The 17500-nt window shown below is 37.8% G+C and overlaps 2 protein-coding genes across 5 annotated transcripts in view; both read right to left on the reverse strand.

The window, feature by feature from the left end:
• LOC119583467 overlaps positions 1-2094 on the reverse strand; it is a 68535-nt gene extending 66441 nt beyond the window's left edge. The window contains exon 1 of the mRNA XM_037931958.1: positions 1153-2094. The gene's annotated coding sequence lies outside the window, so the exon portion shown is untranslated. The remainder of the gene's footprint in view (positions 1-1152) is intronic.
• Positions 2095-5473: 3379 nt separating this feature from the next.
• The window catches only part of LOC119583468, an 18499-nt gene continuing 6472 nt past the window's right edge, over positions 5474-17500 (reverse strand). Inside the window, exons 5-18 of one of the 4 annotated variants that reach the window (XM_037931959.1) lie at positions 15955-16331; positions 15117-15240; positions 14766-14988; positions 13303-13537; positions 12966-13190; positions 12540-12681; positions 12198-12337; positions 11528-11767; positions 11061-11222; positions 10599-10860; positions 10029-10489; positions 9688-9873; positions 9297-9431; positions 5474-7987 (exon numbers count right to left, since the gene is read on the reverse strand). In XM_037931959.1, the coding sequence (XP_037787887.1) occupies positions 7841-7987; positions 9297-9431; positions 9688-9873; positions 10029-10489; positions 10599-10860; positions 11061-11222; positions 11528-11767; positions 12198-12337; positions 12540-12681; positions 12966-13190; positions 13303-13537; positions 14766-14988; positions 15117-15240; positions 15955-16331 (3059 nt within the window). In that variant the 3' untranslated portion in view covers positions 5474-7840. The remainder of the gene's footprint in view (positions 7988-9296; positions 9432-9687; positions 9874-10028; positions 10490-10598; positions 10861-11060; positions 11223-11527; positions 11768-12197; positions 12338-12539; positions 12682-12965; positions 13191-13302; positions 13538-14765; positions 14989-15116; positions 15241-15954; positions 16332-17500) is intronic. The other 3 variants (XM_037931961.1, XM_037931960.1, XM_037931962.1) reach the window with 3 other exon arrangements.

A 17500-nucleotide genomic window follows, 5' to 3' on the forward strand; every position in this document is an offset into this window, starting at 1 on the left:
ATATAATAATATTAGTGGTAAAGCAAATAAATAACATAAATAAAAATTAAAAATAACAAAATAATTACTAATAAAATAATAATACTATATTAATTTAACTATAATAATATCAAAATAACTTAACGTACTATTGATAATGATAATGATAATAATGCTGCTGATGCTGCTAACAAGAATACTCCTCCTCCTCCTCCTCCTCCTACTACTACTACTACTACTAATAATAATAATAATAATAATAATAATAATTAATAATAATAATAATAATAATAATAATAACGATCGATAACGATAACCATAACAAAACAGCAAGAACAACAAAACAACAACAAAACAACAACAACAAAAACAACATCAACAACAACAACAACAACAACAACAACAATAATAATAATAATAATAATAATAATAATATAATAATAATAATAATAATAATAATAATAATAATATAATAATAATAATAATAATAATAATAATAATAATAATAATAATAATAATAATAATAATAACGATAACGATAACGATAACGATAACAAAATAACAAAATAACAACAGCAACAACAATCGCCCATGCAACATGCAACATGCACAGCGCCTCTGCTCGTTCCATTTGTGTTGCTTCGCCTCGACGTAACGGGCCGGGAAATTCTCCTCGTGCGTCGGCGGCCAAACGGGTTTCCTGATTGACTATGACTTTTGTAATGCTTTTCCTTTGCTTGTTCTTGCTGTCATGGCATCGTGACTGCATTTCGCTTAACTGGCCATTGACACGGTTGTTGGTTTTATTGTTTTTTGTTATTTGTGGCCATCGGTGTTGTTATTTTCATTTTTTTTATATAATGTAAATTGTGGGATTGTTGTTGAGATGATGGTATTAGTTGTATCATCATGAATATTATCGTTTATCACTATTACTATCTTCGTCATCATCATCCCCCACAGAGCCACTGTCACCTTCCATCAGTCTCATTCTTCTCTTATGTCATATGTTTGCAAAGATCATTTGTATGCAAGTCCCAAATGTACACTTTACCATTATCAGAGCTAACTGTAACGGGTATTATGATGCCTTGTGTATGAGTATATAAATAGGTATGTGTATTTTTTTAGGGGGGCGGGGTTTTGCAAAATTATGCAAATGAAAATACTTACCTCAGTGCGATAACACTTGCAATGTGATCGACGTCCTTGCAGCAAATGAAATGTAATTCCTTCGAGTCAATAATTACCATTTAGATTGCCAATTAAGCACCGATCACGATAAACACAGCACAGGCGCACTCGCTAGTATAATTCGGAATATCACACTGCCACTTCGAGCCGTCACTCTCATCGACGAACTCAGCGTGTCACTCTCAAGCATGTCCTGTTGTCATCACTCTTATTTTCACACAAAACAAAAAACAACACATTTCAGAGCTGGTGCATTGTGCGTCACATTTCCCACGCAAATTTGGCCCTCTCTCGGATGGCACTGCATCAGCACACACTGTGACACTGGCACCCTCTGGGCCTGGCTGGCACCGTTGAGTATCGTTCCCTCGTTGGGGACCAATTCGCTTATAATTGCTGTCAACACAACCTCGCTCCACTATATAAACAGGGAATCACTGGTAATTCTCGCGACCACGGCACCCCTCCACTCCCTCCTCCCTCTCCACACGTCCACCACGAGCTCCTCGACCTTCACCAACTCACGAGCGACCTGACGAAGGCCACGTGTTCGCCGGGAGCTGCTGGGACGTCGAAAAGGAGCGAGGAACAGACTATCCGCGTCGGAATAATACGTCGACGGCGACGTTTGGTCTTGCTTCATGGCCCTCCCTCACTCCCTCGCTGCTGTACCTGTTCGCCCGACCGCGATGCCGACTGTCACAACGCGGGATTTCGGCCGCCATTTTCTCCGGCGCTGGGAGCCGCTTAGTTCGATCTAATCTGGGAATTGCATCAACACTTGTTCTTTGGGCAAGTGGGTATGAATGGCCTTTGGTGAACGACCGATATTCACCATGAAATAAAGGGAAAAAAGCCAAACAGCCACAACCTACAACTCCCCGAACCTCTATAAACGTCGGGCATTCCTCAAGGCCTACAGTTCTACCCTCTCTCTTCTTACCCCCACTGCACACACGTGTTTTTCAACTCCTAAGACGCTATTCTGGGCACAGTTCTTCCCGCTGGACTTCGAACCTGCATATCTTGGCGACAATTTGTGTATCTGATCATGCTATGGCAACTCTTAGCTGAAATAAAACAGCGCTCGGGAAATTTTTCAAAACGTTTCGTCTGTTTTCAGAGAGCGCGTCGCACACTCGCTAATAACGCCATGCGATGTGCATGTGTAGTTTGCACTCGGCTAGACGGGAGTAAATTATATATATTTAACCATAAGCAAACACTAGATCAACCGCTCTTTTCGAAACCTCTCGAGAGAAGGATCATGCACGTTGATAATGCAATAAAAAGTCCCATACACACCTGTCATTTGTTCAGCCGCTCTAACGCGAGGAACCAAATGAAGGAACGGCCAACCGCGACGCCCTGGGACTGGGACCTTCCTCGAGTGTGGCTTATTAAACGGCAGACAGCTGTTCGTAATACACTCGTTTAGATTTTCGTCCGTGGGTGAAAATTATGGAAGACTTTTCAAAGGTCTTATTAATGATCATTATCTGGCGTCACCTCACTTTCCCCCGTGACGCCTCGCCCTACCTGTCTTCATCCCTACGCCTTGTTAAATCCTTTCCCACACCCTTCACCCTTCACCTCACTCTTCGATCACTGTATCTAACCCTTAACCTGACACTTGCAGAATTTCACCCTTCGTGTCCATTTCGATCGCAGAATTTCACCATTATCCTTACATCTCGATCATCCAATTTAATCCTTAACCTCACACTTCGACTGCGAGGATTTCACCCTAAAGCTGTTCTTCGGACCGCATAATTTCACGTGTACAATTCTACCGCCGAATTTCATCTTCAAATCACATTTTCATCAGAGAGTCGTCCTCACTCTCACACCTCGATCGCTTAAATCACTCTTAAACCTCTTCTTCAATGGCAGAATTTCACCCTAACCCCACATTCGGGCATATTCACTCTTACCATCACGCTTCTCTCTGAGTGTCACCTTTATTCTCAAGCCTTGATTGCGGAAGTATACCCTGAAATTATGATCGCAGATTCTTACTTTTACCCTTAAACCCGTAGAATTCCACCGTAAGCCTCACATAGAACGCAGAATCACACTACGATTGCAGCGTTCCATCCCACTCCTCGTTTTCAACAACTTTCCCAGCCAACTCTAAGACTTGTAAATCCAACTACACCCTTCACTTCGGTCAAGCTGCAGTACATATTTACTTCGGCGAAACGAAGCTATAACCTGACTCGAAAACACTTGTGAGGAAAAGCAATTACTGTGAATGTTTTCATGAATTCAGACATTTCCGCGGTTTTATGCATCAAACTCCGTTATGCTCTCTTCTGGATGAACCTTTGCAATTCAGAGGAGTTGAAAGCAATAGCCACGACGGGAACAGCTATTGCCTTCCAGGGAAATCTACAAGGATTGACTGCCCATAAGTAAAAATAAATAAATCAGTGAGCAAATCGACTAGTACATCCACGGGGCGCTGAGTGATAAACACGCCTCCATGATCGCACCTTTTCGGTAAAGTGCGATGTATGTGTCCTTCTATAAATAATTCTGTTGCATACTTTTCATTGGAGACGAATCCTGGGTATTTATCAGTCTATATCTATCCATCGCTTCAAACCAGTTGGCATCAGGTGTGTAACGAGGTTGCGAAATAAGCATTTGCGTTGTAGATTAGCGAAATTCATTGACATTCTGTAGCAAAAGCGCCATGATAATAGATCCTTGGCAGTACAGACAGGCGTTTGATATTCCTTAGACATTTCAATGCTTGGCTATGGATAATTCAAATAAACCTTCAGTAAGACTCAGGTTTTGAAAATATGTTTTTTAGATATCATCCGAGAAGTTGTACTGGCCAATGGTAATAAGACCCATATTCCTTAAAGTCAATCTGAGCTTCGTTATTTGCCATTAATCTCTTACTGGATCACTGTTTTACCACATTTTACGGTAAAATTCATTGATGCCGAACTTTTCTTTTGTGATACGTGTTATTTTTTTAATATCAGTAATTCTTGTATGGATGTTGAAACTCTTGCTGTTTTTCTTGTCACGTGTATTTTCAAAACTATACTGTCCTGTTCGGTAATCATTTTTTCGTGCATCACTTCAGATAATGGTTGTTGTTGCAGTCAGATTTATATTACATAGCCATTCTCTATTCGCGCATCAGTCCAAAATAACGGGCTGTGTTGCAATACAGTAACCAATCATATTCAATTTCAAAAAAAAAAAAAAAAAAAATCTTGACAAAATTTAAGGAAGTTTAAACTCTACCTTAAAATTTATTTGTCTGCTGGGGACCTTGAAAATCTACGAGAAGCTTGGGGAATGACGCCCCTTCACGTGCAACTGGCTCCTCTTTATCTTCATGAAGAAGATAAAGGGAGGCCCGGGGACAGGCGGAGGGTAGCTGGGTGTGCAGAGCGGACTCCCAAAAACACTTGATGTGCCCTAACTGTTGCGAACAGAACAGAACTACCTTGGCGGAAATAATGACCAACTTGGAGATTGGGTTATTCTGCAACCATGACTGTATTGCATCATTATCTCCAGATTATATTTAAGCCTGATGCCTTTCATGGCGAGGTAGATAAGGGACTTAGTTGATTCAAGTGCACTATGAGTAACCTCGAAGTTATATTTAGCTGTTACAGATCATGAAACACGGACGGGTTAGCATCAGAGACTCAGTCTTAAATCTGCTCAATGGGATCTCTGAGGGAACAATGTGAAAGCTTTTGGGAGGATTTCCAAGCAGATAAGATGATACTGATTTAGTCTATGAGGGAGATGCACACTGACAATACCTGGCAACACATAAATGATTTCTTATTAATTTTTTCAGTAAAATACTAAAGAAAAAGAATCCAAGAGACAATGTCCCTTACCACAAAAGGTATAATGTTTAGAATTTATCCTCCATACATGGTCCAATCGAATTTTTAAGGACATGAAGGTCTTCCAGAAAGCCATATTGGAAGCAACGGGAAGGGTTGGTGGAAAACTGGGGCATGGTATTTACTTTGCCATATATTCGTAAATGCTTTAAGAACTGGCTTCGAATGAGACTAGGAAGTCGACAGGCAAACAGAGATTTGATGTTGAAAATTATGTAGGACAGAACTTAAATTATTATCCAAAAAGATTAAATTTCTTACAATGAATACTGCACAGTTATTTCCTTTTCCATTTGTGATTGCTTCACTTAACCAAGTAACAATAAAATAAAAAACAAATGATTATCACCATCAATTTTTCATAAACCCTTGTACGATCTTAAGTTTTGGAACAGAAGTAAAACAAAACGTGTATGGCATCATACTTTATTATATAGTATATATGTGTATATATATGTATAGTATGGATATATGTCTGTAATTATGTATATGTGACCCTTGACAAGTACACATACACACTTACAAACATGGACATAATATTCCATAATAATATAATTGCTACGGCACCAATCAGGTGTCTCACATTATACTAATCTATTATTCATACTTACCACACTCTCACCGGTGAATCATACAACACAATATCTGGTAAGAAGCAAGACTGAAGAGCAAAAAATATATAATAATAATAATAATAATAATAATAACAATAATAATAACTAGAAGTATTGCAAATTATCTAAGCAGTTTATTTTTTATATTTCTTTGTTTTTTTTCAGATAAGTAAACAGAATGACATGGACATGACTTCCTTAGCAACAGACATCACCGAGATGAAATGCAGGTAGGTAAAAGGGGTTACACTGGTAATTTCACAAAGCAAGCATATCCAAAATAAATATGAACTAACCCTTATCTGTTTTCAGTTATCTGTGCTAAAGCTGAAGATATCTCTAATATGAATTGAAATCAGTAACTGAGATGGAGGAGATGAAAGAGGAGGAAGGAGGAGGCAAAGATAAAATAAAAAAAGAGAAAAAGGAGAAGAAAACCTACTGAGAAACATAAGAACAAAATTAAGCGACACTAACACTGCTTATCCACAAAAAAAAGATGATAATAATAATAGAAAAATAATTAACTATCCTAAGAGAGTAAAGCCATTCTACCAAAACTAAAAAGACGAAATCGCTGCCACTGCAGGTGAGATTAGACACCTCGGCAAACTCTATGAAAAAAGGAGTACAAAAAGATCACAAAAAAGCTGAAGTTTGTGTAATAAAACTGGAATGAGAGCTAACATTAGCAATCACAGCACAAACCACTCCTCTATTTCTGCAGAGAAACAATGTAATTATCCTTGTGATATATTTTTCTTTTTCCAATAATAAAAGTTTCAAAATGACATGAATATAAATAATGGGACTTTATCATGCTTACCAAAACTGATCTAAAATTCATCGTTACCCAAAATGTTTCATTTCAATAAAGTTTGGTGAAAATCACCACAATAAGGAACATTCATAATAATCATAATAATAATAATAATAATAATAATAATAATAATAATAATAATAATAACAATAATAATAATAATAATAATAATAATAATAATAATAACAGTAATAACTTCCATAAATGACTGAATAAGAATAAGAATAAGAATCACATAATTATAATAACAATTAATACTATCAGTATTATTATTAATAATAATGATAATGATGACGATAATAATAATAATAATAATAATAATAATATTAATAACAATAATAATAATTATTATTATAATCAAAAAAATAAATAAATAATAATAATAATAATACAAACAGCAACAAATCATAATTACAATAATAATGATAAAAGTTATAACAACTATGAGAGAGAAAAAAATAATAACAACAAATATAATAATATTAATAATAATATCAGTAATGGTAATAGTAATAGCAACAGTTATGGTAATACAATAAAAAGTTATAGCAATTATTATAATGACAATAATGATGATGACCATAATAATAATAATAATAATAATAATAATAATAATAATAATAATAATAATAATAATAATAATAATAATAATAGTAGTAATAACAACAATGATAATAATTTTAACAACAAAAAGAATAATGACAATAACAATAGTAATGACAATATCAATAATTAAAAGATTCCCATACAGCCTATTACCCTATGTTGTGCATCAAAAACTACAAAATTTTAACACTAAACCTTGTGCTGGAGTCTCTTGTGAAGACATGTGTAAATTTTCAAGTTGTGTGTTTAGTAAGGCTAGCAATAATAGATTAACATAAGAGCAACTGCAAAGAATATCAATTCAAATTTTTCAGAAGCTCAATAAAGCTACTCCAACAACAAAAGAGAAAGTGCTGGACGAATGATCATTTTATTTACGAATAAAATGATGTTCTTGGCATTTCCCCCCTCCCATATTTTTCCCTTAGATACATCTGTTAACATATAAGTAACATAAAACACAAATACACAAGCATGGTCCCACCATATTATGTGTAAACTCCAATCTTCTGAGAAAGCATTCCTGCGCGCCTATCATTTAATACGACAATCATAATAACTAAATGTATCAATGTTTCTTGACTAAACATTAAACTTGTTTATTTCCTATCACAATTAACACTACATCATCTTTCTTCATATTCAAGATAAATTATTCATGAACATACATTCCATCTATCAGAGTGACAGCCAGTAGGTAACAAGCGATGATGAAATTATTTATATATATTTTTTGTTTACTGACAATTGAGAACTATGAGTTCAGCCACAGCACACGAAACATCATTATTGTACTTTGTGAGAAGGCGTTGGTTCACTTCTCGGTTGCCAAAGCCCATGTCTTCAAGCTGCTGCATAGGGGGCGGCAAGGGTGAAGTCCGTCTCTGAGGGTACAATACAGGCATGGTCACTTTAGTTGAAAATAATATAGGAAAAGAAAAAGAAAATTTGCAACAACCAAAAAATGCAATGCTGAAACGAGTGGTCACGTTCAACTCGCTCAACACAATAACAAAATCAGAAAAAAGGAAGAAGAAAAAAAAAAAAAAATTGGATCACAACTGTACCTGCCATTTTGAAAATATTTTAGAAAAAAAGAGTTTGGAAGCACTACACCACTCCTTTATATCCCTATGAATCATGAACAGAAGTTAAAGCTATATATAAATACTATTAGTAAAAATACATGTATCAGAGCTTCCTGAATGTAATATTCAAAATTCATTATATGCATATTAAAAGAAGAAACAGTCCTAAGGGATACCTTTACAATCTTTTAATTCATAATTTGAGAAAAATTGCAGTTGCGACTGATGTGCAATGCTAGCTCCAGTGTATCTTTCTCCTTCTGTACACTATACACATACATAAGCTATGCTAACAAAGACATTTTTTTTTTTTTTTTCCAAGTGAAAATCAGAGGTGCATGCAGTTTGCAGTCACAAAGTTCTTGGGTAAACCGAAGTGAAATGCACTTGAATCAGGTAAAACTAACAGTTGTTCTTGATATCACATCAAGAACAGTTATGGTGTTTTGCCGTATGAGTGTAGAAAGGATCAGTCTATTTCCATGTGAACCTTTCCCTACAACTGGTAGTTCTTATTAACTACTTTTGTGTGACAACATCAAATCTATATCAAAACACAACAGTTTTCTCAAGGAGAAATAAAACTCAAGATCATGCACATCTTGACTATCATTAGAGCAAATAATAAGATTGCATTAGCTTTACATGCCTTAGTACAGAAGCTTCCAGCACCTCTAATTGGCCTGAAAATGTGAAATGAATATAACGCTTTGAAAATGACAGCTAGACACCACAAAAGGACTTCCATGGAAATCAAAATATCAAAATAACTAAAGATATTACAAAAATGAACAACCAGTATGCACTCAAAAGAGAGGCAGGATATCTATCTAAGTACCTAAATATGGTCTTTGAGAAACAGAAGGCTAACTTTGTTTAGTGACAAGGTAAATGCTGAGACTGAATTTCTGATATTGCATTTCACAGTCAACAAAATCAACTCAAAGCGACCACCACTTCCATTTAAGCTTTTGCCTAAAGACCCCCCTAATGAAAAGATATGTTCTCCACCTCATTTAAAGATTACCAGGTTAATAAGTGGCAATGGAAATTGAGCTACGACGAGTCAAAAACACAAGAGCTAGTTCTTTTCCTCCTTTCTCACCTCAGGGGAAGATTCCTCTTTCTGAACAGGTTCCTCTTTTTGGGTTGTTTCTTTTGACTCTGACTTGGGGGCTGAGCTCTCTTCTGAAGCGTAGACTTGATCAGGAGAATCGGTTCCAGTCGGTGATAGCATTTCCTGAGGAAGAAATGCTGGCTATTTATTTTCTATATGCAGAGAGAACAGTATTATGGACGATAATCTGAACAGAAGAAAAGATGTTTCACTCTTCTGTAATAATAAATGCAATACCTTTATCATCACCTTAAACCATACACATTACCTACATTCTTCAGCTTGCCTGACAACCTCACATTGTAATGCCTTGCCTAAACTTCCTGTTTCACCAGTCCTCTGAAACACCCAATCCAGTAAGCAACAGCATTCAGCTAACCTGGTTGATTCGTGTGATGAAGGAGCGGGCAGTGTTCCATGCCCCACGCACCAAATCCTCTGGGATGATGCTGACCAATTCATCAGGCAGAGCACCAACAAGATCCAAAGGCAAGTCTGTCCCTCCAGCAGCAATGGCAGCTGCTTTGCCATCTATACATCTTGAGAGTGGCCTGTGATCCTTATGCTGAATGAGAAGTTGGTGCCGAGATAAAGTGACCAATTTTGTTCTTACTTACTGTAGCTACTAAGTTTTGCTCAATATTGATCTCTGCTCCTTTCCTCAACTAACCTTGCCCTACGCAATATACCGACCAAAAAGGATTCATGCAGGTGACTTACCTGGGTGGAAGATGGCTGTTCGCATACAACACTTTGAGCAGCTTGTGCTGACCAGGTGGTGTCGTCTTTGGAACTCGACTGTTCGCCTTCCTCAGTGTTTTTGTTCCCTGATGACTGCTGAACTGCGTAAGCAAGGTTGGCTCTCAAAGCTTCAGCAGGGACTTCCATGAAGGGTTTTGTATCTGTTGGTGGCTCTGGCATTGGCATTTTCTTCCCTGATTCTGCCTGCGGTGGGGTCTGAGCCTTTTCTTGAGATACCTCAACTACAGTGGACAAATGGCTTCCCTGAGAAGTAGTGGAATTATTTGACGATCCTCCAGAACCTTCCACTGATTCAGCCTGGTCATCCTGCAAGTCAGAGGCTACGGCTGTTGTTCGGTCATCTTCATCTGCCGTTAGGAAATCTGGCGAGTCTGGTCGGTCTATCTCATGCATATCTTGCACAACTGATTCAGCAAGACCTGGAAGAAGTGCAACATTATCAGTTATACATTGAAACATAACACCTTAATAAACAATGCACAAACCAGAAACTGAGAACCTACTTCATATCTTCCTCAAACCACTTACCATTGTATGGTGAGGGAACGTTGAAGCATTCGGGCAGATTTACAAGACAATACTCATTGTCCGAGTATTCTGTGTCAGACTCATTCAAGATGGCTTGATCCTCAGAATCTAATTCAGAGAAGGACCCACTAGAGATGCTCAGAGTGTCAGCCTGAAAGACTTTTGGTCTGCACGATTCCTTCTTTCCCGATTCTTGGTCTTTTCCGATCATTGACTCCCTCAGCGACTCCACGGATTCTTTGGCCATTTCCTTCAGTGGTACCTTTGATTAGAAAATATTCCATGAACAATGAAATATGAAGACACATGATAATCTCATCAATCAGCCCATAGTCATTAGTCATATTTATAAAGTTTGTCAAATTGGTTCAAGAATAAAATGTGTCCTTTTGCCCATCTGTTTTCATACAATGCGTAAAAAACAGAATACCCTTTTCTTTAATATGTGGAAAAGTTACTCACCACAGCATGTGTCTGAGGAACATCCTGGATCATCTCCGGTGTCGTGGTTCCTGAGGAGACCACCTCTGCCTCCTCCTCAAAGGAGATGAGATCCCGCTCTGGCCGTCGTACTTCCACTCCCTCGGCTTTCACGCTGGTGCAAAGGCTCAAGCTCTTTAGGTTCTGAAAAAATAAGAGCATCTTTCTGACAATCATACAAACAAAATTAATATAAGAAGTTTTGAGATATTTATCACTATGAGAGAAGTCGAGAAAAAAGAGAGAGAGAGAGAGAGAGAGAGAGAGAGAGAGAGAGAGAGAGAGAGAGAGAGAGAGAGAGAGAGAGAGAGAGAGAGAGAGAGAGAGCTGAGGATGAAGAAAAGAAAAAAGGAAAACTTAGACCAAAGAACACAACCTACAAGCTAAAGGAATGAGCAACTGCAAATCCACAATCAAAGGCAAGACTTCAGGCCAGTTGGAGGTGCTACCTTTCTCAGCTCCTTCTCAAACGGATCCTCTGCATCATAGTAGTTCTCTACAATGCCGCCCTCAAGGTCGCCCTTGGTCTGGCTACTCCTTAGTGCTTTGGCTCCCTCTTCCTCCTCTTCTTCCTCTTCCTCATCCTCCTCCTCTTCTTCCTCTTTATCACAGACAGTATCCTCACTCACAGCACTGGCCTTTGACGGACATTGTTTTGGAGTCACCGAAAGCATGAGCCTCACAGCAGACTGAAAGAAAGAGGGCTTGTGCTACTGTACTTCCGTGAAATCACTTCCCAAAGCACATTTCCAAAGCACCAAAGATTTTGTTAAAGATATGATATGGAGCAATATATATATAACATTGTACAAAAATTATAATAATACTAAAACAACAACATATAGCAACAATAGTAACAACAACAATAATAATAATAATAATAATAATAATAATAATAATAATAATAATAATAATAATAATAATAATAGTAATAATAATAATAATAATAATAAAATTAATAATAATATTAAATAACTAAAATATTCATAACATTAATAATAATAACAAATAATAACAAGAATAATATTAATAATAACAACAACAACAATAATAATAATAAAAAAAAGAAAAAAAGAAAAGAAAATCAACTAATCACGATCAGAAATTGACTGCACTTACTGCAACATCTTCACCCTGAACTGGCTCCAGTTTCTCACGCACATTTCGGTCTGCCACGTAAATAGCACACCACATCTGGTTCCCAAAAACACGACCTCGCTGGCAGAACCTCCAATGAGTGGCATACCAGCCTGGCTCACCTTTTGTTGCAAATAAAGAATATTTCAATTGGTTATTTACAACTCTTTATCATTTATAGATACTGCTTGTACACAAAGACCTACACATCCAAAACAGCTACTGCTTTTTCTCTAAACATAAGAACCACATGCTCTGACCCACTCAAACCTGAAACCAAACCCAACACACAAAATATCAGGAGGGGGGGGGGGGGGGACTTACTTGGTGCTGTGAAGGTGATGGATATGTCACCTTCCTGGCCAGGTTCCAGGGGAGGGCACACCACCTTCTTTGAGGACGGCTTCAGCTTCCAGCCAGCAGGAGAGCCACGGAAACGCACTTGGCTCCACTTGCACAATGTTGTCTTGAGATGAAACATTAAGCAAGATTAATTATTAAAACATTTCAAACCCTTTTATTCTACCTCTAAACATGTTACAGACGGATATTCTTTATTAGTAAAACAAATTTATAAGAAAAAGTGATAAAAACTTTAGCTTTACTCTATAAAATAAAATGGTAATAGCTTTAGCTTCACTAACTCTTTACAATCCCATTGGAAGAAAACTCTACTATGAAGATCATCTTTGTCTAAATTTCCTTTATCCTCTTGCCTGTTATCTGTGAAAAAGGCCAAGGAAACCTCACCTTCTCATTCCAAGGCTCCACACCAGTATTAGCAACCCTCCACGTCTTGACAAACTCTGTTCCAGGAGCCACCTCGGAGCCATCAGGATAGGTCACGTCATGGAGATAGAGGGCATCGTAACCCCTTGTGCTGATGCCAGCTGTGCCCTCGTTGGGCGAGTCTTCAGCCAAGGCTTCCAGCTCCTGTAGGGCAGCATGCAACAGTGATGCATCTACAGGGAATCCCTAAGAGAAAACAAATTTAATTACTCCTTATTTAGATCATGCTCTTTCCTGTTTCAGTTTCTGTGCAAACATTTTTAAACTGGTGCAACTCTCGAGATGGTGCCTGGCTTACCTTATTGTCGATATTGAATTTCTTTGATTTGCCTGCCTTCTGGTTTCCTGCTTTTCGGTCGTTTCTGCGTTGCTGTCGCTGCTCAGCTGTGATAACCCTATGCTGCTTGTCAACCATCTTTCTGAGCTTGTTGAGTTCCTCTGGGGAGCAGGACTGTTTCTTGCGCAGACCTTCCATCTTTGCCAAAACCTTCTCCTGAGTGCGACTGGCTTTGTCCATCTCATCAACATATCTGCTAGTGGTGATTAAAACACTCTTAAAATCTCTAAAAATCCTCCTAAAATAACTGACTAAGAGTATCCACCTACCTATTTTTTCGCCCACTTCTTTCTCCTCCTTATAAAAAAAAAATAATAATAATATAAAAAATATACTATTGCAGGCAGTAGAATCAGGTGCTATAGACTTTTTTGTTTCTAATACAAAACAGCATTCAAGCACAACTCATATATTTCTTAAGTTTTTGTAAGAGTAAAATGCATTCCATCTGACTGAAATCGGGCAGAATGGAATAGTCTTAAGAATACAGCAAGTGGTAAAGAATGTTAAGACTAATTGCAGCAGAACTATTTCTTAAAACAATTATGTTATTCTTGAAAAAAAAAATAATAATAATAAATAAAGAAATAAATAAAAGGTTAAATTATCATGCTTCCATGCTTGGATGAAGAAGAATACATTTATTACTCTTACCTTTGCCATGAAAAAATACTGAGTCAGTATACAAATGATACTCTGATATTGTTTTTGCTGTTCACACTCACCTCAATAGTACAAGTCTCATGAAAATCTAATTCTCAAAAAGAGTATAACTGTCTATACTTTATGCCTAACAGACTGGTATTTTCTGGACTAATGAAATTAAAGCATCCAACATCAAAAATCATACTATATAATGATCAGCTTTATAATTATCGTATGAGGACAAGCATATGATAATAAAAATATTGCTAACCAAAAAAGAGCACAAACTTAAACAGAATTACCCACAGAAAAGTTTCAAATAGCATTTTCCAGGCTCTCTCTCTCTTTTATGTTTATCAGGAGAGATAGAATAAGGTGAGAGGAAATGTACTTTATCTTTGGTGTGTAAGTATATGTATCTTTTACATTCTTACTTGTTCTCCTTGATGATACTATTATCAGAATATAAGAACTCAATCGCCATGGATAAACTAACCTTTCAGAGTGAGCTTAGAAATCCATTAAGTTGAAGAGCAGAGGCAGGGAAGAGGGCGTGGGAAACTCTCTCTTTTCACTGGCAATTCCACTATATTTACCTTACCTTTTTGTTCTTAATTTATAAGAACTTGGCAGTCTATTCCTCCTCAAAATTTCTGCAACTATTATGACTTGTTGCAGACTATCCTCCCATACTCTAGGAACAACTGTTTCAACTCAGTAACTGAAGACTGAGCCACCCATTAGAGGACCAGGTGTTCACAAATCCCAAAACAACTTACTTGCACATCAGCTTCTTCTTTTCCATTTTCTCCTGCTTCTTCATGAGCCTCTCTTCTTCTTTGGCCAACTTCTTGCGCTTTGCACCCACATCATTTTCTCCAGCCTTCACCTTTTTCTTCTTGCCTTTGATCTCTTCATTCTTTCCATCCCGTGCGCGCTGGCATGCTTTGGCTTTCTGTGGGTTCTTACTGGCAGTTTCATTTTGCAGCTTTGCATTCCCTTCTGTAATGTTGGCAGAGGAGAGCGAAAAATAATTTCACGAAACATATGATAAACACTGACTAAACAGAAGTGCACACCATCCACTGAACATCTTTTCATCTCCTACAACCACAAAACAAGACACTTACTTGCAACCTGATGTTCGACTTCTGTCTCAGACCCTGAAGTGGAGGGGAACTTCATCTCCTTGATCATTCCCGAGACCTTCTCCATCACGCATTCACTCACTTCCTCGCAGATCTCTTTGCGGAACTAGAACAGAAAGTGACACTGGATTTAAGCTAACAAAACAGAATGGCCAAATTCTGAACACAATCATTCACAGCTAAACAACTATCAAACACTAAGTTAAACAGCTGATGAACTGGTAGCTTATTGGATAATATATGAAATGACCTGATACATCAATACCTATCCCTCATTATCTATCAAACAAATTTCATATAAATAATGGAGGCATCTTGTGAAGACAAGCATTCCAATAATTCTAGTGAATCTTCATCCACATATAGCAAAGATGCCACAATCTGGCCATCTCAACCCTTCAACTCTGGATGGCATGTACATCGTCATGGTAAGAGCTGCCATCCTGTCTGGAACATGTACGTATTGCCAGTATTATGTCAGATCACAGTTTACAGCTCGTCTATCTTGCAGACTTTGCACCTATAGTGGCTCCATACTTTAGTGCAGTGGTTCCCAAACTGAGAGAGAGAGAGAGAGAGAGAGAGCGAGAGAGAGAGAGAGAGAGAGAGAAAGGGGCAGAGAGAGAGAGAGAGGAGAGCAGAGAGAGAGAGAGAGGAGAGCAGAGGAGAGAGAGAGGAGAGCAGAGAGAGAGAGAGAGGAGAGCAGAGAGAGAGAGAGAGAGCAGAGAGAGAGAGAGAGAGAGAGAGAGAGAGAGAGAGAGAGAGAGAGAGAGAGAGAGAGAGAGAGAGAGAAAAAACAAACCCCAAAAATAACACTCACTTTCTCCATGTAGGTGGTGAACCAAGCAGGTGGCTGTTCGGGCCGCTGTGTCGCCTCTGTGGCACTTGGACCTGCTCCACCACACGATCGCCATGTACCTGCAACCAAAGACAGCCTGACTGGTGGTGTGTGGAGTGTGGGGCTCACTTTGATGTTAGAGAGGTGCCTCAACTGAATAGCAAATTGGGGAGGAGAGTTGCGGAGAGATCGGACTGGCGGGCCCTTCTTGCAGTCAGTGCGGGGTGCGGACATGGCCGTGGTAGTGGTTGTTGTGGTTGTGGTAGTGGCTGTTGTGGTGGTGTGATGAGGCTTATCACACTCCAAGGCCTCATCACAGTCATAACCCCACATACCCTGGACATGACCTGGGATTGGACCTACGGGCACAGATACTAATCATAATTAGCTTTGCTTCACTGAATGCCAAACAAAGGAGAGCTGGGACTTCGAAAAATTGTGGGATGCCAAAAACAGAAAATCAAATCCCAGGAAATTTTGTTTGTTAATTACATCATATCATTCGTGTTTACGCAAGATGAGGCCTCCCCTATTCAAGAGGGAATTCACAACACCTTCCTAACACCATTTTTTGTTGGACTCTACAATTTTTATCTTACCTCTACTGTAATTAATATCTCCCCACTCTGACAGCCAAAGTAAGATTGAAAGTCCTCTGAAAAATACCAGCAAACTTCATGTTCCCCAGATGCAAAGATAAATTTATGCAAATGGGGTAACAGAATGTTCACAAAACTGGAATGTAAATATAATAAAAGAAATTACAGTAATTTGAACCATCAATCTTTACTTGCATTGTCTAGCATTTTTTCTTTTGGTGCAAATTGCAAATGCAGGCTATTTTTCTGAAATACATACAAATGTCTTGGGGCTGCAATGTGTTCTTAAATGCACATAGTAAAAAAATCAATACAAAATTAAACAACTGGCCTGTATGATAACAACCTGGACAAACAAACATGGATGGCCTCATATAAATTATGACTTCCACTAAACAGCAATGATATGAAATAATCTCTTACAAAAAAAAAAAAAAATTAATGCCTCAATGATTTTCAAATGTATCAAGATACTATATTCTTATTTTTTGGGGTCTAAAAGGCACTGGCAGTTTCATGCACATAACGACATGCAATCAAACTCAAATGGTAATAAATCAAGCTGAAATACTACAAAGGCTCTTGAAAGCACCCTGAACATAGCCGATCTTTAATATATCTCTGTACTTAACTTCTACCATAACTTCAAATTTATGGTTAAAAAATTTCAATTTGGACAAGGCTAACCTTCAACTCTGTTCTATGTTCTTGATAAGTAGCCTGATATATAGTGCAATTTGTACATTATCAACAAGAATCAGGTGAAATATGTTAACTGGACAAGAATCCTCATTAACAAATAACCTGAGTAATATCTTAATATAATACCTACAGCCTAAAACAAGAAAAAAAGACATCATCAAAACAAATTCAGCATTTACAAATAACAAACTAAAACAATCAACTACTGACATTAGTAAGTGCTGTGC

Source organism: Penaeus monodon, chromosome 17 (assembly GCF_015228065.2).
Source record: "Penaeus monodon isolate SGIC_2016 chromosome 17, NSTDA_Pmon_1, whole genome shotgun sequence".
NCBI classification, from domain to species: domain Eukaryota; kingdom Metazoa; phylum Arthropoda; class Malacostraca; order Decapoda; family Penaeidae; genus Penaeus; species Penaeus monodon.